The following is a 27363-nucleotide window of genomic DNA, read 5'->3' as shown; positions in this document are numbered from 1 at the left end:
AATCCGGCCTGAAGACTTTCTCAAGGGTCACCCTCAGGCAGGGATTCACAATAAGGGATTCTTTCTGTGAGGAATCCAGACTAATTTGTCCAACAGTATTGATTCCTCGTGATCCGAAAATAAATTAAATGAATACAACCACTAATAAGCAAAAAAAATAAAAAATAACCATATAACTCTCATAACCAAACCATATACTTTTAATTTATTGTTTTGTTTCTTTTCTGTTAAAATGGTGTATCTCTTAGACCTAATTTCAGGGGATTTTCGGATCACGAGGAGTCAATACTGTTGGATTCCTCACAGAAAAAATCCCTTATTTTGAATCCCTGCCTGAGGGTGACCCTTGAGAAAGTCTTCAGGCTGAATTCTTATTTTATTTGATTCAATTTTGATACTTTTTTCCCTATTAACTTGGTTTTTATTGCATTTAATTCTAATCAAAAAACAGTACTATATTCACTATTATCAAATCATTTAAAAATCGTATTATATTTATTAATATTACCCATATTTGACACCAGCAATAGAACATTGTTTGAAAACCATAACATTTTCTGTCAATGTGCCTGTTTTGTCAGAGAATATGTATTTCACTTGACCCAGCTCTTCATTTAAGTTAGATGTACGAGCCATTGCTGGAGTATCAGTAGCCTTATCATACATATTGATATCCTGTGCAAAAAAAAAAAAAAAAAAAAAAATGCAGTTTTTAATGAAATCTAGCATAATTAAAAATCACATAAATAAAAAACTAGAAATTAAATCACATAAATAAAAAACTAGACATTAAATCACATAAATAAAAAACTAGACAAAAAAGAGTAAGAGATCTTTTTACATTCGTTAGAAGAATAGATATGTTGTTACTACAAGGTTTTACAAACTGAAGATAGTTCAATCTCATTTTTCTTCAATAATAAGAAATATAGCCTTTATATATATGTTAAATCAATGAAAGAGTAAAACTATCTGTAAAGTTATGATAGGGAATCTGTACAATAGATTTTAGATTTTAAGGAAACAGAAACTCTAATGCTCTTGTAGTACATTATACAAATAAGTTCATATGCAACAGAGGGGAAAAAAATCCTGCTAGTATAGATTCTGTATTATTAATAAGGAAAGGTTTCAGAAAAATAAAAAATGACATAATAAATATATTTCATTATATCATTTTCTAAATACATTTTTTGAAAGAACTTATATTTAATATTGAAATGTATAATTGCACTGCTTACTGACAATAACAATCACATTATGTAAGACAAGACATCAGAAGACAAAGGATATTTTATTTTTAAAACAAAAGAAAAATCCAATTTTTATCACTCAAAAGTAAAAGTTTGAATCCCATTTTAAGAGAAGAAATTCTCACCATGTTAATAAATATGGCTTGAACATATCGCACTAACTCCAAGGTCACTTGAAGACTAATAGGTATCAAATTGTTGTAGAGGATGATAAAGGTCAGAAAGGTGTATCCAAAATTTGAGCTGGAGAGATCTGCAAATGAATTCAAACAATATAATTTTTGCTAGTATAAAGCTCTTTTGTTTGATATTTATTATTTTAAAATATTTAAATTTTAAAACCAAACAATTTTCTTCTCTATTTTTTAATGTTCAGTTGAAATTTTGCAGGCAGTTAGAAATATACATACCATCAATACCAAGGTACCAATCTGTTGCAACATGACCCTTCATCCATAACTCACTAGCTATTGCACTTATAAGGCACAGGATGATGAGAAGTAGAAACAACATCAAAATCTATAAATTAACAAAAATCAATTTTTAAAAAATAACTAATTTTGATCAAAAAGTGAACAATTGATGTCAAACAAGCTTGAAATTACTATCAAGGTACAGTTGAAATTACTTGCTATTTAAAAAATAAGCACAAAGAAAAGTAATTAAAAATGAACATATTCATATTTTAAAATATTATGATCTCTTCATATAGAAGAAATTCAAAAGTTTTTAAAAAATATATATTACACAAAAGTTTTAAATGGCTGAATCCCTGCCTCTAATTTCTTAAGTTATTTTGAATAAAAGAAGCATTTAATATTTTAAATTAATTTGAAATAAATAATTTATAACAATCTTGGGATCAAAGTTATTTTTATAAAGCATGATAAAGTACATAATAATTTTTACATGTAAAATATCTAATAATTTATTTAGCAAAATTTTTGAACACATATGTTTTATATTTCAAAAGCAATCAAAGTTAAATTCACATAGTATATACAAACAAAGCAGAACATAAATGAAACAAAGAATTTGATGAAATTAACTATTTAAAAACAATCAAATAAAATTAACAATAAAAAATTTTTTAATAAATATATGCAATTGTAAGGAAATAAAGTTTTTAAATCAAATTAATTCTAAATAAAATACCTGGTTATTGGTTATTCGGTCCACAGTGGATCGCTTAAGAGGAGCTGTTTTTGAATTCTGGAATACAAAAATAAAAATAAATGATCTTTAAACTTAACAGCTAATTAATAACATTAACAGAATTGTTATACATACCATCATAAGTTTTGTTTCATGTCCAGTGTAAACAACAATTCCTAAAAAGAAAAAAGTATATGTTTTAAATGGTACATATGCATTATCTATAAAAGTATATTAACTATGCACTGGTCAAGTTTCTTAATCCTGGATACACATTATCCAGGTATAAATATGACAAAAACCCAAATTAATGCAATGAAGCAAGTAGGAATTGCTTTTAAAATACAGCTGTAATTTTTTTTTCAAAACATAAGCATTTGAATGCAACATTTTTCCAAATATGTCACCGTATTATATATGTACGTTATTGTGCAAATAAGAGAGTGTTTAAATTTGCACAGCAAATCATATTATTAGGTAAGTTTCAATAGCAAATACAAAAATTCATAGAACTGATAGTTGGTTCTTTATTAAATAAGTACATTTATTTAGAAGCTGTAAACTAATCTTCAAATTATAATACAAAATTAAACATTCTGTTTCCACACATCTTCTACAAACAAAATCTTCTTTTAATAGGACTAATATTATTATAGAAATAGATGAAATATTATTATAGAAATAGATGAAATATTATTATAGAAATAGATGAAATATTATTATAGAAATAGATGAAATATTATTATAGAAATAGAATAAAATAACCCCAAAAGATGTAAATTCCTTTGTACATCAAGTATACATTTTAAATATTGAAGAAATAAACAAATGTGTCTATTTTATGATAAATATTTTCAAGGTAATATGTCTTAAAATAGTTTTAAAAGAGGCTTGATGGATTTTAATCAAAACATTTAATGGTCATTTTAATTTTAAAAAATCATTAGTGAAAACTGTGTTTAGTGCCATCTGTTGTTATGATATTCAATAATTCTAGAAATAATGATAATTTCTTTATTTGTCATATTATTAAATATATTACATGAAAAGAAAATTTGAATATTTACCAAAGACCCAATTTGTATTTCTCAATTTAGCTCCTCGCAAAAGCAACTGGTCAGCTCCCAATGGAAGTGTTCTGCATAAATTGATAGACACAGTTAAATGGAATAAACCAAAATGTAGTTTCATCTAAAATAATTGCTATAACTATTTATAGCTAGTAATAATTCAAATTTAGTAAAAGAAAAGCTACACAGAATATATAGTAATATTCTGTGTGCAAACAAAAACCCCTCAATATGTGCAAACAAACACATATTAACACATAAAGGTTCTGTGTGTTCCAACAAAAAGCCCTCAATATGATCTGAATTTTAAATAAGTGGCATATTTTTAAAATACTTAGTTTTAAACATCAACAAACAATATTTTGTGTAAAAGTTACATGTAGATAATAAATAACTATTCAATTAAATCATTATGCTTATGTATTATAAACAATATTTTATGTTCCTTTTCATTTAAAATGAAACATATAATAATTTAAGGCTCATTTTGTAGTTCATAGATATATAGAAATAAATGTGACATCATTCTTCATTGAAAAGTTAAATAGACAGCTGTGACTGATTGAATTATAAAAATTACTGGTACAAGTCTATGAATATCAATACTTACTGTTTGCCAGTTATTCTTAGGTTTCCAGTAAATTCATATAAATGCCTATTAGGAGCTTCACACTCCAAAGTTCCACGTAAACGCCCCAAATCCTTTGGTGTTAACCAATTAGAAGTTTGAGGAAGACCCTAAGGAAATTTGTCATTAATGTGACATATTAACAATATGATATGAAGATATTATACATTAATGTTATCAATATAAAAGTATTTTATTTAAAAGTTGCAATTAACTACTTTAAATTACATACAATTTGCAAATCAAAAAGGAAAGTCCTCTTATAAAATTAAACAGGCAGAAAAAAAATTTAAAAAATGCAACATCAATTTCAATTTATTAAATGAAAGATACTTGCATACTAAAGCATACCACTGGTGAAATTCAGTATTAAGCACATGCCATGACAAATACAGAAACATTTTATCTATACTATTAGCATGCTACTTTTGGCATTTTATCATTGGAATGTGGTTGGTTGCCATAACCAGAGAAAATGTTGACACTTAATCATTGACACACTAATAATATGTAAATATCAAATAAAATAACCATCCACTGCCCCATTTTTTTTTGTTTTACTTATAATTTCAGTCTAGATAACAATATGATAAACAAATGATATAAGAATGACATGCCAATTTAAATGTAATAATTATTTAAGGAAAAGAAACCATAAAAATTTTCCAAAATAATTTTTGATGGAATAGAAAAAATAAGCAGAAGCTCATTAGAGATAGATACAAAATGCATGCATAAATATAACTGGCCTTACTTGTCTAATTTTTAAATTAGTCTCGCCATCTAAGTTTGCAGTTTCAATGTAGCACATTGCATGAGGTTCACTAAAAGTAAAATAACAAAATACTGTTTCATTAAATAATAATTTAAACAGCTGAAATACCTTGTAAGATTTTCAGAACATTTATACATTCTCATTAAAAAAAATAATAAAAAAATAATTTATATTAAAAATCATAAAATAGAACAGTAAATAACATAAGAATGCACACATATCTATAATGTCAATAAATAATTCTAATATAGATATTTATAAATGTATGAAAATATTTATAAGTATCTTCATACATTATAAATATCTTCATACATTATAAATATCTTTATACATTAAATAACGAAATCATTCTATCACTAATTATTTAAGTAACTATATTGACAGTAATTTTAAAATAAAATCACCTAGATGATAGTAATACAAGATCTGCAGGAAAGAAACGACCACTAGTGATTTTTAGGATATCTCCAACAACGACATCAGTCCACTTAATTGTTGTCCAAACGCCATTTCTGAGACCTGAAATAATTGATTATTTAAAGAATGGTAATCAATAAATTCTTACAATGTACATAACTAACAATATTATTTTGTTTTAAATAATTATTTTAGAATATTATAAATAGAAGGAAAAAAAGTCATAATTTACCTAAGACTTCAGCTTTATTTACTGAATCATCAGCAAAATGTCTTTTCTATTAAAAAATATTTAAAAATATGAATTTTCATATTAAATAAACAATATAAATTTATTGATTTTATAAAATAAAATTAAAGGTATTAAATTCGAGTTCAAAGGATTTAAGTAAATTTATATGCAAAGAATAGACAACATTAATATTGCATAAAAGTGATTTAAATGAATTTGTAAAATCTAAAATAAAATAAAAATAATAAACATAATTCAATTAATAAGAGTATATTTTTATATCAGAAAAATAATCCAAGAAATAATCATGCTGCAAAATAATTTCATATGGTTCAAATGAAATCAAATATCTTTCATCTCCTCTCTCTCCTTCTTATTAGTATTTCGATTTCCAACAATTAATTTTAGAATTAACAAAACTTAATGTCTTAGATTTTGGACTTAATTATTTTTAAAGTGCTAATTCTTACAAATATAGCCATAAATAAAATATATAAAAAGTGTTCATCAACTGATTAAATATAAAAGTTAATTTGTGTGATGACTAGAATATAAGTCTAATGTTATAAAATGATGATATTCGATTAATAATATTTACTAAACTTTTCAGTTTGACATTTCTTGTAAATTAAACTGAAAAACTGATAAAAGATTTTATTTATTCAATTGTTTAAAATGCTTCTAGCATTTAATATCAGTAGAGAAACAATAGACTGTCCCTTTATTACGTAAGATGATTTCCTGAAAATGTCATTTTTATATATAAAGGTTTAGACAAATCTTATGATTATACTGAGGATAGATACCAAAGCATATCAGTTTCATTTAAGAATACAAAAATAGAAATATCATATGAGAGTATGAAGGAGGATTGTTTAGTCTAAAACCAATTGTGTTAGATGAACTATTATTAATTCCAGTAAAAAATATAGTGCTAGTAGAACAGAACTGTACAGCAATGTTGAGATAAACTTAGTATATGAGGCAGCAACTCAAAATGAGCAAGAGATTATGCATTATATCATATGAGATTTTAAATAATGATGTGTTCCATTTTGAATCATTTGCTCTGAAAGTTGCTTGATCTTTCCTCATTAACCCTCATTATGGCAGAGCAACTTCAGCAATATCATTTAACAAACTCGCTCCATCATATTTCTTTACAGTGTGCATACAATGTTTCCTCCTATTCATTTCTAAATATGCTTGATTTGCTTCGAGTACCTGACCTACTATTAAAGTTTGCAGTAAAATTTTTAATTTTCTGAGCAATCAAATATTTTGAACTTATAGCTTTTAGGTTAGAAAATTAACTTCTGAAATGAGTGACCTAAATTGTTTTGTATTTAACCATATCTATGAAATATAAAGAAGGTTTTATCCATGGATGTTTAATATATATATATATATATATATATATATATATATATATATATATATATATATATATAAATACGACTTAACTGCTTTAAAATCAAACATACAAAATGAAAATAAATAAAATCGATTCAGCTGTTGAGCTGTTTATTCACCTTTACTTTGATTCACTATCTAAGAATGTCTTTAAAACGAAATAACAACATGTAGAGCTTCATTTTATTGTTAATATTAACCTTTATTCCGTTTACTACTAACCTGGGCATGCAAGTTTTATATTGGTGGGCCATTTTTGGACTAGTTTCTGTTTCAAAAAAAGTGTGCAGGAAGTAAAGGAATAATAACCAAGGATGCTCTCACTTTACAACCTGCACCCCTTATTTGAAAATAACCAATATAGAATACATTGCCAAGTTGGGCCGGGTTAGTAATGAGAGGGTTATATTAAAATTCTTTAAATCTAAATTAATATCTATTGAAATAACATTAATTATTCATATTTTATCATAATGTTAAATTTAAATGAAATGTAACATAGTTGTAAAATCAGCAAAAATACAGGTTAAACTTTGCTACTAGTTTTAAAATTTCACACATTAAATTAACAAAAATTTCACACATAAACACATTCATAATATCCTAAATTTAAATACTACAAAATCTAATATTATCAGAATAATAAATCATATACTAAATAATATTTATAAAAGAAATTTAATAAATACTAACAATATCTTCAGCTATTTCCTTAATTGCTGATATACTTAGAATAAAAATCAAAGGAACAGCTGTGGTGTAGCGACCAGTAGGTGAGACATTTGGAATTTGCTATAAGAGAAAAAATTACGTTAAACAGGTTTTAACAGTTTTAAATGAAGGCAAGATTTTAAAATAAAAATTAGTTAGTAAACTAAAGCATACTTGAAGAAGTGCAATAAATAAGAAAAATATGTTTGAGTATCTTCTGAACTGTTCAAATAGAAACTTTGGCAGAAATGAGAAGACATTGTATTTGGCAGTGCTGGAAAATAAATAAATAAAATGTATTACTATTACAGTTTAAAATATTCAGAATTCTTTTCTTATATACAAATTTTCATATTCACTTTTAAAACATTATTAAAGAATTACATCTACAACTAATTCATTAATGTTTAATTGCAAATTTACTTACTTGGATATATTTACTAAATTTATATTGTAAAAATAAATTTAGTAAATATATCCAATTCTTCTTAAATCAAATCAAATCAAATATTATAAAATAATATTTTTTTTCACTGTTTTAGGAAGATAGGAGCATGTCTTTGCTTAATAAACAATATCATCAATTTGTAATTTTTCAAATTTGATAAGAAGAAAAAACAGAATAATTTGGAAACAATAAAGATTATTTTTATTTTTTCACATATGATACTAATAAGCTATCTCGTGTAATATGAGAAAAAAATGCCGACCCCCAAAAAAATATGGAAAAATGTGATAGGCTGTGTTATTCATTAAGCAATGACATAGTATGTAATTTATAGGTGATTCAGTTGCTCTTCGACATGCTACTTATATAAATTAGACAATAGTACAACATACATCAGAAAATTAATTTATAAATCAGATTCTATACTGCTGAAAAAACTACTACAATCTAATTTTTTATTAATTCCTATATCACTAATTTATCTTATAAATATAACAACAATAAAGTGATATCTTGTATATAATATTTATTTAATTCAGGAATGCATAAAATCCATGTGCTAATAATCAAGATATAAAAATGTACATGATATAAATTATTACCTTATTCTGTTGATGCAAAATTTTTGTTTTTGAACAGCATTTAAGTGAATGACTCTGTGTTCTACTATGTCAGGAATTTCTGTAATCCCAGAAGTCTGGTCATCATCGTCATCTGATGAAATGAAAAAGATTGATATAAAAAGTTTATATTTAACACTTTTGAACAAGAATATTTCTAATAATTAGAGAACTTTAAAAACAGAAAGAAAAAAAAAATATCTTAACATTTGGAGACTTCTGAATAACGTGTGGCAGAATCTAAGTTTTTCAAAACAAAATGTATCTCATTCAATGTTATGGCAGGCAATATGATTTGTAAGATTTTTAAAAACCAAAGTTTCTCACTTAAATTTGAAAAAAAAAAAAAAAAAAAATCTCTAAAAACATCAATAAATTTATTAAAATAACACATTAAATAAAAGTTTTTGAGTAATATATATTTATTTTGAAATTTTACATTCCAGTATCTTGGGCTTATCATTATGGTCTGCATTCCTTCAGATAATTTCAAAATTATCTGATGGAACAAAGTAAAATCCAGCATGAGATGGTCTCCACAGTTAATAATACTATATATCTTATCATGCTGTAACTTCCCACCTAAAAAAAATTAATTTTGAGAAATATGTTTGAATGCAAAGTGTTTCAAAACTGTTTTTGAGGATTTTATTGACAGAATACATCTAAATTCACTCTGCAATATATAATTGCCACTCAAGCAGAGAAGCAGTAATTACTGCACCTTGAAATGACAAAAATACAAAAACTGAAAAAGAGAAAGCAATAAAATTAAGGAAAAAATCATGCAAACTCCTCAAAAGAACAATCACCAATCACTGAGGCAGTAAGTGGTAAAGGCATCATATATTTCTTCTGTAATTGTTGCAATTACATTCTAGGAACAAAATAATTAGGAATGTAGATGACCAAAATATGAACCCTCATGTAAATTCAGATATAAGAGACTGAGTGACCATGGTTTTATGATGTTATCACCTAAAGTGGAAAGTATTCTCTAGAACTTTATTGTTTGGGTCTACATATATAAGTGCAATTCATTAAACCACTGTGATGAATTCTATTCATATAGGTGAGCCGCATTTACATGCATGATGAATAGAATATATATAAGTGCAATCATCGTATCACAACACACCTTAAAATTTGTATCATGAATTATACTCTGACAAATGAAAACATTTAGTTTAAAGATTCTCCTAAAATTTTTTAGAGAGATTACATTGCTTTTTTCTGATGTACTATTTTCAGCTAACTTTATTATTTTTTTTTCAATGAATAAAATGTTAAATTAAAATCAACTAAAAAAGAAAGAAAGAAACTCAACTTTTCATTGCCTACAAGAAAAGCATTACAACATTTTTCAAATTCATGTAATGTTGCAGTTTTCAAATATTTAGGTTGGCATCACTAACTGATCATCTACTCAACATATTAGAAAATGATACAAATTTTATTAGTATTCTAACAACAAAAGCCTCATATTCTAATGGATATATATAGCATCAAAACTTTGAAAAATGAGATATTGCTTGAGTTTATTCTTTATGGTCACTTTTGAAAGGACTGACAGCAAATAGTTAAATATCGAATCAAAGCATATTTTGCTGTATTAAATTAAATATACTGAAATATCCATAACTTTATGTACAATATTGTTTGGTATCTATTAAAATCAAATAATTGAACAAAAAAATGCATAATAATTTTTGTTACATATAAAATTATGATTTGAAATCTATTTAAACATGAAAACCTAATTTTTAAAAATTCAAAGAATTTATAACTAAATATCATTTAGAGATAACAGATTTAAAAACGTATCAATCAGTACTGATTTTAAAATTTTGTTGTCTTTAAATATAATTTTATATATAATTTTAAATCTTTCTGCTAGTATAGTTGCTGTATGTCCAATATAATAAATGAATCAATAACTTCTGTTCTAAGATCTTTTTCTCCCTTCAAAATTGTCTCAACTCAAATGTAAAACATTCGGATAAATGATATTTCTTCCCATCATGATGTTTTGAAATTCATTTTGTATTTCTAAACTTCCAGAGAAATAGATAACATTATAAATTCAATTCTGAAGAAAACATGAAACATGAATGCCTAAGTATTTATTTCCAGTGTTAAAAAACGTAGAAAAATTACTCAATAAGAATAAGAGCTTTTCAATAATAAACAATATTGAAAACAATCAAATCAAAAGTGCATACTGAAATTGAAAAATCCAATGAATAATTTAAACATTATATGTTAAATGAAATACAGTTATATATTTCGATTTGAAATTTCTCTTAAAAAATAGTTCAAACAGCAGCACTAATTATATAATTAAACTGAAAACTGAAAAGAAATCCACTTCTTTATTTCAGTGCATTTTGCATAGTAAAACATTTCACTTTTTCAAAATAAATAAATAAAAAATTCACCAACATTTAACTGTGAGAATAAATGTCTGTAATATTTTATAAACAAAGATAATTGATTATATAACTCAAACAAAATTTGAAGGAAGCTCAAATATTTAATTACCACGCCATGATAATTTCAAATCAATTATATATATATATATATATATATATATATATATATATATATAAACTTAATCTAATATGATGAATGGCATATACATGTACCAAAGTTTTGTAATAGTATTTTCAAAAGTATCTTTGCATTATTCTGTCTAAAGTGAATCATATTATTTTAAAAACTTTCATAATTTTATTATATACTAGCTATCTTTTTCAAACAGCTGGTTTGCCAGGATTAATGCTCACTAAAATTTTCAATTAAATATTTTATACAACTTGGTCTCTTAACAGTATCTTTAATAAAATATTTATATGCTCAAAATTCTGATAGTCATATAACTCATATTATTACAGAAGCCTTACGATGTTCTGTTCAATGTACTATGTACCTCTCTAATTTAAAGTTCCCATAAACTTTAAACTTTAAATTAAATTGGAAGTGATTAAACTTCAATCAAAACAAAAACATTTTTTTGCTGAAACCAAGCATTTTGTTTTTAAAAGATTGTTCAGCATTTTAGTTTTATGTGCACTAAAGAATAATTTTCATAATTTATACAATATCTCAAAGAATTCAATACAAATTTCTCTGATTTACCCTGAAACTCAGTTTTTAATTTTTCTTTCAAAAGAATTTAATTGATGTAAATTTATTTTATAACAACAATTTATTTTGTTTTTATCAATAAATATACTTTAAAAAATTATGAAGTTTAAATTTTAAACTGTCTTTTAGGGAATCAAATTTTGTGAATTATTCTTGACACTCCAACTTTTCAAATTAAAAAAAAAGGGGGGGGACAAGATCTGTAATCAAATTAGACTAAATTATGAAGTTTTGAATGTTACAATATTAAAACAAACATTTTCATAATCTTAGGCAAATCAGCTTTTGAGACAGTCAATGAAGTGGTCTAAAACTCATGTTTTTATATAATATTAATATTCAAATTATCATAACTTGTTCATTTCAGTCCCAATATAATGAACTTTTCTTTTTATTTAAAACTATAATCTTTGGCAACCAACTGGTTTGAGAGAATATTGATTATATTCTCCCAAGACATAACTTCATATTCATGATTCTGTCAAATTATCAACACATAAAAAAACTTGTTAATTTAATTGTCAAATACATATGCTTGTTTTATTATGTACTTGAACCTTTCTCATAGAGATCAGTTCCATGACATCATGGTGCTACTGAAAACTTAAATATCCAATTCATTTATTTTCTAAATTTTGAAATATTGTAATTTCATTCTTTATATGCCTTATATACTAAATCAATGTTAAACAGAAACTTTATTTTTTAGCTCTCAAAAATGGGGGGGGGAAGGAAACATGATCAGATATTTGAATAAATAATATAAACATATGAACTTTAGCACGACAATTTAATGTATTTTTGAAATCAAACAAAAAAATTCTTTTAAAAATTTGCATAAATTTATATATCTATTAAATTGGTATCATGAATATATATATATATATTTATATTTTGAAATGGCATAAATTTATTTTTTGTGATAATATTTGTAGAAGTTATTGTTGAAAAATGATAAAATTCAGCTTTAACTAATAAAAATTTCAAAAAAAAAAACCTCTTATGTGCATTTTATTCACATTCTCCAAAATATACAAGTGCCAAATTTGGTATCAGTAGATCAAATGCTCTGGTAGAGTACCAACACACCCATTCACCTTTATTATTAGTTAGACTTTAATAATTATTTTTTCTAATAAACCATACAATTCAAAAACTTTTTATTAATTTGAAAATGCTATAAATTTTATAATATATGAATAGTTAATATTCAGGAGAAAGAAATCATATTTTAATTAGTAGATAAAATAGCGTTATTCAATTTACTTCGATGTTTCTCATCATAATTAAAAATAATTCTCTTATTATTACTGAAGATTTATTTATATATATATAGGCAATTGAGTGGTAGAGTTATCCAGATGTAGATTATTTTACAAAAGGAGATACGAAGAAGCAGATAAGAGAAAGGTGGGGAATTGTCCATTAATGTTATAAGAAATTCATAATAAAAATTCAATAAAATCAATTTTAAGAAGCATTGAAATATATTTATATATATTAAAAAAATAAGAATAAATTAAATGAAGTGTTAAAATTTTTTGTAGGAATTGTGACATTTCCAGTTTTTTCACTTTCAATTTTGAAAAAAAAAACAAAAACAAAAAAAAACACACCTTAGATTGAAGTTTTGAAAATGTGAGTTAAGAAAATAAGAACAACAACAAAAATACAATTTCAATGCCCCTCCCCCCCTTCATGCATTGTTCTTTTCAAAAGTGTTCACAAGAATTCAAATAAACACTGAAATTATACGTGATTCTGTCAAAGAATCTGAATTGCATCTCATGTTTTAGTTAAAAGATTAACATCCTTTTAACATATGCATTCACTTATGAAGCAAGTGATGTCTATAACTAACATTAAAAGAAACTACAGCTATTTTTAATCAAACTACAATTTTAAACAGTAGTTCCCATCAATAATAAGTTGGATTAATTATCTCAATTATAAAAATCTGGGCGGTTCTTTTTTTTTTCTTTAATAATTGTAAATAACCGTGCATATTAACTAATCTGTTATGCAAAATCAGCATGCAATTATTTAGATTCCATTTTTAATCAGCAAGCAAAAAAGTAGTTTTTGAATAATAAAGTGAGTACTGATACATAGCATACATCCAACCATATTTTGACAGCTAGCTCCACATACAGCCATCAGAAGAAATAAATAGCAAGTGGTTTTAAGCAGTGCTGAAAGGTTTTTTGTGTACGGTTTTAGTGATCAAACAAAATGTAAACAAAGTAGGAGGTAAGGTGTTGGGGTTGGTTTCACTGTACGTCATCCGGTGACGATTATTTCAAAATCCATATTATTACATAATCTTGTTATGTATTATGATACTTTATCGCATATTTAAGGAAAAATCAGGCAAATTTTAATTATCGATACCTCCAAGCTCTCCTAAATCCCCATAAATTCCAGGTTTCATGGTCGCATTTCCTAATTAAGTGTCTGCAAAAATTGAAAAGTTTACAATCCTACTTCATAACTGAAAATGCAACGAAATACCGTTGCCATTCATGAAGAGATAAAAAAAAAAGACCATTGTTGTGCTGCATCTGGCAGTAGATATTACGTCAGTTGTAACAGCTACAAGAGGATTTGTCGAAATGGAATATCAGATTTACAACTTGGCGCTGTTTCTCTCCTCAGCTTTGTTTTTATTTCGCTTATTTCAAAATTTTTGGCGAAGCAGCCTGTAATTTGACGGGGTGATTTAGATAGAGATAAAAGGCAGTGTTAACTAAGAACTCAAAATGTCAACGGAGGTTTCATCTTTGCTTTAAAAAGAAACTGAAGCTGAGAAGATATTTACAGCAAAATTAACACTGAATTTACTGTAATGAATAAAGTTTTGGGGGTCAACAGCCTCCATTAAAAATTTAATTTCAAAAAAAAAAAAAAACTGGAATAAATTTTGAAAATTAATTAAGTTTAAAGAAAGCTCCATGCTTGCATTTCATTTTCTTGAGAATTATCGTAATTACAAGGGATTATTTATGTTAATAACTTCTACATATTTTTAATCTTTTATTATCAAAGGAAAACCTTAGGGAATGCTCTCCTCGAATTTTCTCGCTTTCCACTTTCATGAAATTGCTACCCTTCTTCCACCCGCATAAAATTATGGATCTTGGGATAAGCATGTAAAGACAAGCGTGCTCAGATTATCAATTTTTAGAGTTCGACTCTCATGAGAATTATGCGCTTCTAAATATAGTTTAAAAAACTATTTCTTTTACATTAAATGCATGGTAATGGTGTATAATAGTTTCGAACAATAAATTTTTCGTCTAAATATAGCATTTTTAATGAAATTTAACTTGTGATCTTTGGCGATTAATCTCTGACACACAATGCATAAGTACTAAAAAATTGAATACATATTTGAATGTCTTTTTATCCGATCGATTATCATCGAATTTCGAAGTAGTACTACAACTGTAGTCACAAGATCGCATGAAAAATTTTAGTTACTATATTTACATGCACGTGAAAGTACGAATTGTCAGACGTTCAATTCCTTTTCTGATTTGTATCAAAATTTTATACGTATCTGCATTTTAAATACTAAAACTGTGTGCTAGATATTTTCCATCCAGCTCTTTACGTTTTGTAGTTATCGTGGTTATTTGCATTCTGAGAACCGAACAGACATATTTCTTTTTAATGGATCTCGTTTAAAATTTTATGGAAATCTACATATTTAATGTTAAATTCATATACCAAATTTCATTCATCTATCTCAATGCGGCTTTGTGTTAAGAAACAAGCAGATATAAATCGATAATTCAAGGGTGTCTGAAACATTTAAATTTGTCAAAATATCAGGTTTGAAATTTTTTGACGATTATGCTTTATATATATATATATATATATATATATATATATATATATATATATATATATGAGAAAGTAAAAATTAAAGAATATTCAAGTCTAATTCCAAACATCGTAGTAAAATATTGCGAACAAGACATTGTGTTAAGACCAACTTAGTGCATCTAATATGCGCACAAAACATGTATTTAATATCGTATAGGAAGCAACAATTTGAACAAAGAAAGTATTGAAAAATATACTTGAGAGAAATGGGACGTGCTTGGCACCGAAGATCACCATAATTTGGATTGTGAATAAAATGCATGATTTTTCAAATAAATATTATATCTGCTGTAAAATTTAGTGTGTATAAAAAGAATAAGCTAGGAATTATTGTTTCTTAAAGAACTTGTTTTTTAATAAGAAGTAGAAGTGAGATTCCCCAAACTTCTGAATTGAACAATTTCTGTGAAATTTTGATATCTTAATTATATTGGAGCTCGCCTATCTCAGTGAAGTCTAGAAATCGTCGAGTAACAGTGAAAATAAACAAGCATCGAATATTAAATAAGGTTTCTGTCTGTGTAATAGTTTATTAATTCATTGTTGCTGTAGATTTTGAAGTACATCTAAATTAGAATTATCTTGATATTTAGGTTTTCCTTGAATGTTTTAATATCAAGAAAATCTAAAGCAAATTATTATCTTGGCTTTTAGAATGGTTACTTTGATTCATTTTGTTTGTGTGTGTCTCTGCTCTTGTGTATGTAGATGGAATCTCTTGATGCCTACATCTGGAAATAGGGGATAATAGCTATTGTTGCTATAAATCCTTACCTATTATTTCTTTCAAGAACTAAGGTTTTGCTACTCCCAGAAAAGAGGGAACAGGTCGCTTTCTTCCAATTATGCTATCTACAGATTTAGAGGAAGGTGAGAACAGGGTATCATCCGTATATTGTTCACCGTCTTCAGTTCTGCAGATTAATCTTTTGATACCACGTTTGAAATAGATAACATACAATGTAATCTATCTGATTCAACGTTTCTGTTTAATGTTATGTAATAGGAACCAATATGAGTCTTGGTCTTCATTCTGAACTCTTGGGATCTTGGTCCTCATTTTGATTTAGAATATAAAATTCGAAGATTGCATTTTCTAAGCCAAATGGAGAAATCCCTTAATTTTAATGCTTTCCAAAATGGTAAAATATATTATTAAAGTAAATTTTGAAAATAAATAAAAATCATAGCTAAGAAAATGCGAAATCTTTTATGTTAACTCATTTTTTCATATAAATCGTTCTTTTTCTGGCTTATACAAATCATCAAATGAAAAAGATTCTAAAAAGGTAACATATTTTTAAAATAAACATTATACCGAACATTTTATTGTAAGCTGATCATTACAATAGTCGCTGGAAAGCAGCGGAAAAAACAAACAAACAAAAAAACAGCAGCTACTATTTAAGGTTAATCAGATAAATTTAGCTGTTCAAAAGCTTGTTTAAAAACATTATTATCAGCTGTCCTTTCTATAAATATTATTTTAAACTATAGCATAAATCATAAAATAAAAAGAAATGAAGTTTTCTAAAGGCACACAATATATAACAAATATACAATATATATTTATGGAAAAGTTTATTATAAAACATTGCATCTATCGTTGGAAAGCATTGAAAGACTAATAAAGAAAAGAACAGCTGCTGTTGAAGGCTATCCAGGTAAATTTAGCTGTTCAAAGCTTTGAGCAAAAGCATTATTATGAATTCGCTGTTTATGCAATACTGTACACTGTATTGTACCCAGCTGTCTATATTTATCTTTCAATTCATCGACCGTTTTTACAAAAGCGGTTTTTATTTGTTCTAAAATACGCGTGTAATGATCAAATAACATGCTTCCATGAAATTAATGTAACACAAATAAAAATATCCATAAGGTCAAGGATTTAAAATAAATATTTTGACGGCAATATGGATGCTCTCTTCATACTTTTATGATCTCACAAAAAAATATTCTAGTTTTCGTTTTTATGTAAAAGTATATGTACTTTTTTTTAATTAAAAAAAAGCAATCGCTGTTTATTATCGTTATATAAATATAAGTAAGAAAATATGAGATAAAAAATAAAATGACACGAATTTATTGTTTTGAAACATAGAATTTATAAACTTGTTATGATTTTTCTTTGATTCAAAATCAGAAATATTTCAGAGAGAAAGCTTTTCTTATCGCCCCCTTTTCCTTCATCTAGCTGTTTTTTTTTCTAAAAATTAAAATAAACACAGAAATAAATGCTTTATTAAAAGACGTATTTAATAGGAAGATCTGATATGATAACAGAACTGAAACGTTAAATTACTAGGGAAACAATTTCAAAATTTTAGGACATTCTATTAGCATTATTTAAATACATCACTGACTGGAAAAATAATGATGTGCATTGTCCAGTTAAGTTTAGGCCAAACAAATCTCTCTAATTTATTCTCATTATAAATTCTACAAACATGTTCCTATGTATATATGCTTTATTTTGTCATGCCTGAATTATTCTTTAAGTTTATACTAGAAACCAGGGGCAGACTTAGAAGGCTAAGCAACAGGTTAGAACCCTTGAATTGAAGAAGGTCGCAGGCTGATCGACTTAAAAATATTATTAGTTTAATTCCCAAAGTAATAAATTTATAAAAAATATTAATTCTACGAATTACTAAATAGTAAGGCTACAATGTGTGTTTATACTGAATAATTAAAATTATTATTAAATAAGCACAAATAAAATCAATTACATATTTGTAACATATTGGATAATTATTTATTTGTTGACATGATTATGCCATGTGATAGCTCCTGTAATAAATAAATTTAATGCTATATATCAATTAATTATTTCCATATAATCTATTATAATGAAAAAAAGATTTTATTTGTAAATAAGGAAATCAGTACCAAAATTCATGGTAAATGTTTTATTACCTTAGTCATTTGTTCCTTGATATACATATAGAAACAATAAATGAATAAAAGCACATATTTTCACAAGTTATTAAATTAAACCAGCAAGGATGGTCTCCCAAAAACTTTCTCGCATGCTCTCCAACAAAAAAAATTGTGGATTTTGAGACGCGAACTTGTGGACTCTCATAAAAATGTGTACTTTGGGTAAGGCTATGAATGCCCCACATGGGGTTGTCGAACATAGTTGCAAAATATAGATTTGTGGTATTATATATATATATATGTATATAGCATTTTAACTGAATCTATCGTGTGATTACGTACTTTGGTACCTTTTTTTTCCCAATCGTTTGGAACTGAAATTCAACATGGATCACATGATGATGATGTTGTGTCCGCGTTACCACGGAAATGGGTTGCAGTAGCTTTTGAGTGTAAAGACCCCTGAGCACCCGAGGGCAGCAGTCTGACTTCTAGCTCATGAAACTCACACACATTTGCTTGCACAACCCCTTTTTAAAGGGGGGGGGGCACATTCACGCATAGAATACAGATGAAGAACAACCATGCCCTAATCAGGATTCGAACCCGGGACGCCCAGATTACGGGGAAGAGACGCTACCCCAATGCCAGGACGTCGACAACATGGATCACATACCGAATTTCATTGATTTAAGTTATTGCGTTTATTTGAATTCTAAAGTACAGACCGACAGATGGTCAATCCCTTGATAGATTTGGTACAAAATTTGATATGAATGTGCATTTTAAATGCTAAACTTGTGTAAGAAATTTTATCTGTTTAGTTCTTTACGTTTTGCAGTTCACTTGCATTCGAACATTCAGACAAACAGACTTCCTCTGAATAGATTTCGTTCAAAATTTTATAGAAATCTACAAATTTGGTCAAAAATACGTATGCCAAATAATACATATCATCCTTCTAGCTCAAAATGGATTTCTGTTATCGTGCTTACAGACAGACAGACATAATGCTAACCAGTGTGAGAAGTCTCCAAAAACATTCTTGCAAATTCTCTAATAAAGGTATTATCCCAGAGAACGCCTTGTTTAGCATTGATGTACAAAAGTTACGAAATATTCACCTTTGGCGTGAATTCAGCCTTTTTCTGAAATTATCGTGCAATCTTGGCGAATTATTTGGCGACAAATTGCTAGCACGCTGTTAATAGTATCCGAAAATCGAATTTGTATTTTAGACGCATTTTTCGCAACCAGTTGAAATGAAAATTTAACACAGAACTTAAGTTATAGTCACATAATTACACATCAAATTTGATATATTTGAATCACTGCGTCTCTGAGTTGTTATATTTACATGTTTTTCAAAGAACAGATTGATTGACGATGGTCAATCCCTTATGGATTTGGCTCGAAATTTGATATGCATCTAGACTATAGATGTTAATTCTGTATATCGCATTTTATCTATCTAGCTCTTTGGAATTATCGTGTTAAATTATATTCAAACAGTCGGACAGACAGATTTCGTTTTAGAGGATTTTGCTCAAAATTTGATAGAAATCTGGAAATTTGGTGTAAAGATCGTATACCAAATTTCATTCGTCTGGAACAAAGTGTTTCTGAATTATCTTTGTCATGGTCAGACAGAAAATGTGAGACATTTTTAGAAAACACATTTTCTAAAAATGGAAAGGTCGAAACGTGGAGGTACATCAAAATCTCGAGTTCAAATGACTATTATAATATTTTATAATCTCTTCCGCAGAGATTTTTTAAACTTGCTGAAATTTTATTGTATTACTATAAAATTTATCGAAACGTCATTTATGCAAAAATAGCAATTCTTTCCTTGGCATTCCTAAAGTAAATGTCATTCCTTCTCACAATTACACTTACCATGTACAGTGCCGGGATTCTGCTCCGTCATCTTGATATCATACGTCACATGAAAAACTGTTTGCCAGATTTCGTGAACATATGTTTCATATACCTAAAGAGGAGAAATGAATTGTTTCAATAGTTGTTTAGAAACAGTTCATAAAAAGTAATAAAGGGTCGAGAATTCTAATGATTTTTATGACATACAATATACGTTGAATGTAATTTTATGTTTAAGGGAGTGGAAACATAGGTATATAATTAAAGTCTTAAAAATGTCTCTATCTTTTCCTATATAAATATTTATGTATATTATATCTATATTTATGTATGTATATTATATTAATATTTATCTGTTTTTATACTATAAGTAATATAATCTCTTGATTTAATTTAAATCCTAATTAATTTTCTAATTCTTAAAATAGCCCATGTTACTTCATTCTAAGATGTCATTTTATTTCTTGATCCAAATCTCACATTTTTATTTAATTATTTTTGACACGCGCTGTAGAAAACTGATGACTATTGCAGTTTCTCACTTCTCCAGAAGGGATAAAAGTTCCTCACACTTGCACATACCTTTCAAACCTGCCTAAGATTTTTTTTTCTTAGTGGGCGCTTGTCAAAGAAATCATTATCAGAATCTCTTAGTAAAATCCCTCAAAGGAAAAATTTTCTTTTCTTAGTGAACGTTTAACAAAGAAATCATTATCAGAATCTCTTAGTAAAATTCCTCAAAAGAAAAATTTTCTTTTCTTAGTGGACGCTTGTCAAAGAAATCGTTATGAGAATCTCTTAGTAAAATCCCTCAAAGGAAAAATTTCTATCATTTTACTCTTGTGTTCTGGTGCAAACGGATGTATTCCACATTTCTTCCCCTTGTACAAATTATGGCTCCCGTGGTGAAATAAATAGAAATTAAATATCAAAATTTGTCTTCTTTTCGGGCACGCATCTGAAATATTATACTTGTCACTATCAAATTATTATGTTTACAATATTATATATGTAAACATACTTTTTCAGGTGCATGGCCGAAAAGAAGAAACTTTTGGAATTCATTTCAACTTATTTTATACGGGAAGCAGATTGGTGCGATAAGACGGAGCGTCAGTGTACATCGCGACATTAAAGCAAAAGAGGCTGACACTGTAGATAGACTTAGGAAAGGGAATCTTAGGTATTTCTGAAAAAATAAAATGTGTAGGAGTTTGGAGTTTTTATCTCTTCGTTCTGAGTGTACAAGCCATCAAATTTTTTAGAGCATGTGGTAGAAATAATTAAATAAAAAAGTACGATTTGGATTAGGAAATAAGTGAAAGGGCTAATTTAAGATAAAAATCAGGAAATTAGGATTGAAATTAAATTTTAAAATATCATTACACACACACACACACACACACACACACACATAAACACACAAACACATATTTGGTTAAATAAAAGGAAGACATATATTTATAAGACATACATTAATCTTTATATATAGAGAGTATATTTATAGTTGCATAATAGTATTACATAAATAATGAATAACATTGAAAGAAATGTCAGTTAACCTATATTTTGTTGAAACACTTGATATCAAACTGTTGTTTTTAAATCAAATAATGTGATCGATTCACCAAAAATATGGATTTCACTCCCACGGCTTCAGCAAATAGTTTGTTTATTCAGCTTATCAGTAGAAAAATAGATTTATAGTTTTGATCGAGAATTCGGTCGTTGAATATCCGAACAAACATGCAGATAAATGTTAGAATTACTCATTTTATATAACAAAATTGTTACATAACGCCGCTTGCTTTATTATTAACAATGTGAGTAACAGTTTCTATATCCAGTAATTGGTGAATTGGATACTTTGGATTCTTTCAGTGATACATAAACGGTTATCGATGAACACGGTAATAAATCAGTTTTACGGCGCCGTAGTCGTGAGTTAAAAATACGTATCTTTGTTCTGACATAATTTGTTTGGACATATGCCGAATGATTATATTCGGTTTTCTTTGTCTGGTTGCTTCTAACGATATGCTTGGTTCAATTGACAAAGTAGGATCTGTTACAAAAATTTGTTAACTATGAATTTTGATCCAAAATTGAATTGGAGATAAACTGACGATGTGTGCATCGATTGAGTTACTAAATTTTGCAAATATAATAATTTATTTGGAATTTTGAGATTTGCGTATTGATTCCATAACATTGGCGAACACAGTCAAATTTTAGCTATGAATAATATGACATTTTTGGATTTCTTTTGGCGATCAAACGCTAGAATGATAATAATATGATATATTTGGCGAGTGTTTTTGGTAATCACGAGCTGACATGTAATTAATATACGGTTACAAAATATCTCTTCTTAATTCTTCAATTAATAAATAAGAAGAAAGTGCCTATATTGACTCTACAGACCTTTCGTCCCAGAGTTACTAAATGTATCATAAATAAATTTTGGAGAGTGATAATGTGTGTCTCGAAGTGATTTGTTCGAAATTTTCATTAATTAAAAATTAAAATAGATATTTTGAGTTCTTCCATGTTACCTCAAAAAATATATTGCAGAAAACTGATTTTTACACTATTTTAAAATTTAGAAAAATTATCATATAAATAATTATAATTTAATTCATGTGCGGATGTTTCCAAATTTTGATCAATTTTTTTAAAAATGTATTTTTTTAGAATTTTCAAAAACATCTTGTACTTTAATGAATTTCAAATCGTTTTCATCAATTCATTAAATATATAATCATATAATTATCTCTCATTATTGAAAGCTAAGAAAGAAAGATTCTATTTATCGTTGCCACAATTTATATAAGAAATCTTAAAATGAAATTTGAAATTTTAATTAGTTAAAAATTAAGGTAATTATTTTTTGCGTTCTTCCGCCCTAGCTCAAGAAAACCTAACTGCCCAAAATTGATATTCATACTCTTTTAAAATTTAAAAACAAATATTTTCAATAACGCCGTGTATTTTACAAAGAATTTGAAATCGTTTTTGTTAATTTATCAAATATACAATGACGTGAGTATTTCCCATTATTAAAAGATTAAAAACGAAAGATTTAGCTTATCGTTGCCACAATTTATATGAAAAATCTTAAAATGAAATTTAAAATTTTAATTAATTAAAAATTAAAATAATTTTTTCCGTTCTTCCATGTTAGCTCAAGAAAATATGTTGCACAAAAATGATTTTTACATTATTTAAAAATTTAAAAAATTATCATTTCAATAATTATAATTTAATTATTGTGCAAAAGTTCCTCAATTTTGGCAATTTTTTTAAAAAGGAATTTTTTTGGAATTTTCAACTATACTTTGTATTTCAAGAATTTTAAATCGTTTTCATTAATTCACCAAATATATAATCACGTAATTAACTTCCATTATTGAAAGCCAAAAAAGAAAGATTCAGCATATCGTTGCCACAATTTATATGAGAAATCTGAAAATGAAATTACGTTATCTAAACGACAAAGTAAAATGTGAAATATATTGCTAAATAGTGATGCTTTTAATGGCATTATAATGTCTACTCCAATTCCTTTATCTCTATTAAAATTGCGTGATATTCTTTCATTGGTGAAAACAAGGGGAAAAAGATTTTTTTTTAATATCTACGCAGTTTGCATGAAAAATAAGGAAATGAAGTCACAATACCACGAATGACAGAAGATAGATAAATCGGAAAATTACATTTTAATACCACCATCGTGTTATAAGACCTGATCCACTAGAATGGTACCTATACGCAATGAGCAGAAGAAAAAAACTTTTAAAGTAAACGTTTTAATATCTGTCACATTTTGATGTCAAGAATACTTTGTTGAAAGAATCATAATCATCAAATTATGTATCAGAGATGTAAATGAAATTAAATAGAACTATCATCCAGTGATCACAAAAAGTAATAAATGGAAGTTTGGTTGTATTCCTTTCCTGTGAATCTACAGTTTTTACCTGATCTTGATAAAATTTTGCATGTATTTTTCAAAACAAGAGAAAAGTCATGATCAATTTTTCAAAGTCCAGAAGTTAATTAAAATATTAATTAAAATTTAAACAAGTTTTTTGGTGTATTACATATATATATTTGGAAGATGTTATCCCACAAAAATAATTTTTAAACTATCTTAAAATTCAAAAAATATTTTTATTTTTCTTTAATTTTAATATTTTAAAAATTATTTTGATATGCAATCTATAATAATAATAATATTTTTTTGTATTTGTTTTTATTGCTAAATTCAAATTATTATTAAATATTAATTTGAATTTATAAAATTCAAATTATTTTTGTCATTTCATCAAACAATTCAATTACATTCCTGTGTCATTGCTGAAATTTCGTGTCCAATCATGACAATTTCAGTATTCACGAAAAAATGAGGCAGTTGCAACCTGTTTCAAAGCAGATTGTAATGCAATAAATCCATTTTCATCTGGTCTAGCTTAAAAGCGGTAGTTTGTACACTGTCTCAGAATTTCCGACAGTCCTTTGATGAAAGAATAAGATGCTTGGAGTGTAAAACGACTTCCTTCCATAGTAACAAGTGCCGCTACCCATTTTGTGAGAAAACTGCGATGTGAATAGGCCGCATTGACAATGCAATGGTTTGTCTTTATATCATTATAATAGTCTTACTACTGAAAAGGGCTTCTGATGCTTGTCCGAAAAATAAACAAAGTGTCGGTATCCTTATATATCATTCATCGTTACCAGAGAACATCAGTGGAAAATTTCTTTTATAAATGGCCATAAAATCTTTCCAATTTTGAGCTAACAACACGTGAAAATAGAAAGTAAAACCCTTTCAAAATACACAATATACGCCAAAAACCTATTTATAAATAGTGAATTCCTCCTCAACCCCTACCGCCCTAAGGCACAGGGGAAACTACTGTGAAAAAGCCGCGATTGTCGAAGATAACGAGGACCTCCTGCAGTGGTCAGTAGAGTAGCCACTTTTAATAACCATCTCCCCTAAAACGGCTGGCAGCCGCCCCAAACCGACCCATGTGGATGTTATAGGGTAAATTCTCAAACCGCCCCGCTGGAATCGAGAGGGTTAAAATGTTTTTGAGTCCCCTTGTTCACAAATATAATTCCAACAAATGGGAGGGATCACTCTGAAACTCTCTCGAATATTTTCCTATAAATGTTTATCCCCTCCTTCATATAAAATTGGGACCTTGGGTACGGCCAAGAATACCTTTCATAGCATTGGTGAATGATATTTATGTAGTTCCAAGATAACATATTGAAAATTCCACTGATTTAAGTCATTGCATTCTTAAATTATTTCGTTCACATTCATGCGAAAGTACAAACGGACGGATGATCAAAGACCATTAGGCGAATTTGATTCAAAATATGGCAATTACATATATTTTAAATTCTAAATCTGTGCATCCAATTTTATTTGCCTTGCTCTTTTCGTTTTGAAGTTAACGAGTTCACTTGTACTTGAACAATCAGAAAGAACTCTTCAGAATGAATTTCGTTCAAAATTTGATATAAATCTACACATTTAATCGTTCTCTTGACGATCGTGATCTTTTCCGAGGTCCAAAATTTTGTATAGGAAAAGGGAGGAGGCTACATTTTATTAGCTAATATGCAGGAAAATTTAGGAGGAACTACTTTCGCTGGCGTTTTCTTCTAATTGTGTGACCGACTAAAAGTAATAATTAAATGAATAATGATGACAGAAAATATAAATTAGAAAAACTGAATGATATTTCAATTTTTTTTTCTTTTGAAATTACAGAATTGAAAACTTGCTCTAATTATATTGCTCAGCAGAGCTAAAATTACGCCTTGTAAATGATGTCTTTGTCTCTAAATTTCAGTTCTAAAAACTAAAATTCTGAGACTGTGTTGATGAGAAATTAAAAGTTCAACTTCAAAGCCCTCGAATTTGCAACACCCTAGTAGTATAATTTCGGCCATGAGGCCGGAAGGCTCTTGGCACGGAACCTGTCTCTGTTGACGATCTGTCAGGTATACAGATATAATGGTCGTTAAATCCGACTTTGGTGGTCAAGCATTCTCTTACTTACGTGGTGCGCGAATTTGGGAGTTCCTTCCAAAATAACCCTCACATTACTTCAAAACTGGAAATTAATGTAGCTAAACTAAACTCGCAGAACGATAGATGTTGGACCTGAATTGGCACAGACAACAAACTGCAAAAGGTTAAAATCTACGAAAATGCGATGCTTTTATTTTACCGCAACTAATAATTTTTTATTTCAATATCTACCGTAAATAAATTTATTTCTAGCAATCATCTTTTTTTATGAGATTAGAGGGGAAAAAAATCTATTGGAAGATTATATTTGTCTATCAATAAAGTTATCTAATGCAACCGACTCTTTTTATTGGAATAAACATAAACAGATGTGAAATGTGCGTATGCAACTTATGACATAAAATTTGAAATGACTTAAAGATATTTAACTTATTAAATATAAAAAAATATTATTTTATTTATGATACCTCTACTAATCATAAAAATTAATGTTTGTATGCTTGTGTGGGTTGGCGCTCTACAGGTGAAACAGTTTGACCAAATTTGTCGCCTATATACCTTGGAAGAGGGAAATGAGTACCTCGGTGCGATTTTTTCTAATTAGAATTTTAATTAATTAAAAATTAAGCGACATTTTGAATTTATTCGCATTAACTTTCAAAAATATTTTTTCATAAAAATAATTTTTACCCCACAAAATTAAAAAAAATGTCCATTTACTTATATAAATTTAAATGTACAGCATTTTTTTTTTTCTGAATTTTGGCATATATCACTTTTTTTTATC

The 27363-nt window shown here is 27.2% G+C and overlaps 1 protein-coding gene across 10 annotated transcripts in view; it reads right to left on the bottom strand.

Annotated features, from left to right (window-relative positions):
- LOC129976229 (phospholipid-transporting ATPase IA-like) overlaps positions 1 to 27363 on the bottom strand; it is a 175404-nt gene that overhangs the window by 41850 nt on the left and 106191 nt on the right. For 6 of the 10 annotated variants that reach the window (XM_056089694.1, XM_056089697.1, XM_056089695.1 and 3 more), the window contains 14 exons: positions 20540 to 20633; positions 8705 to 8816; positions 7829 to 7928; positions 7637 to 7735; positions 5531 to 5576; positions 5286 to 5400; positions 4861 to 4930; positions 4089 to 4216; positions 3476 to 3546; positions 2544 to 2584; positions 2409 to 2465; positions 1664 to 1772; positions 1379 to 1506; positions 509 to 675 (listed from right to left, as the gene is read on the bottom strand). In XM_056089694.1, the coding sequence (XP_055945669.1) occupies positions 509 to 675; positions 1379 to 1506; positions 1664 to 1772; positions 2409 to 2465; positions 2544 to 2584; positions 3476 to 3546; positions 4089 to 4216; positions 4861 to 4930; positions 5286 to 5400; positions 5531 to 5576; positions 7637 to 7735; positions 7829 to 7928; positions 8705 to 8816; positions 20540 to 20570 (1274 nt within the window). In that variant the 5' untranslated portion in view covers positions 20571 to 20633. Of the gene's footprint in view, positions 1 to 508; positions 676 to 1378; positions 1507 to 1663; positions 1773 to 2408; positions 2466 to 2543; positions 2585 to 3475; positions 3547 to 4088; positions 4217 to 4860; positions 4931 to 5285; positions 5401 to 5530; positions 5577 to 7636; positions 7736 to 7828; positions 7929 to 8704; positions 8817 to 13986; positions 14070 to 14260; positions 14422 to 20539; positions 20634 to 27363 lie in introns of those variants that run through there. The other 4 variants (XR_008785104.1, XM_056089691.1, XM_056089692.1 and 1 more) reach the window with 3 other exon arrangements.

Source organism: Argiope bruennichi, chromosome 7 (assembly GCF_947563725.1).
Source record: "Argiope bruennichi chromosome 7, qqArgBrue1.1, whole genome shotgun sequence".
NCBI lineage: Eukaryota > Metazoa > Arthropoda > Arachnida > Araneae > Araneidae > Argiope > Argiope bruennichi.
The sequence above is the reverse complement of the archived record's forward strand: the minus strand, read 5'-3'. Positions and strand labels throughout refer to the sequence as shown.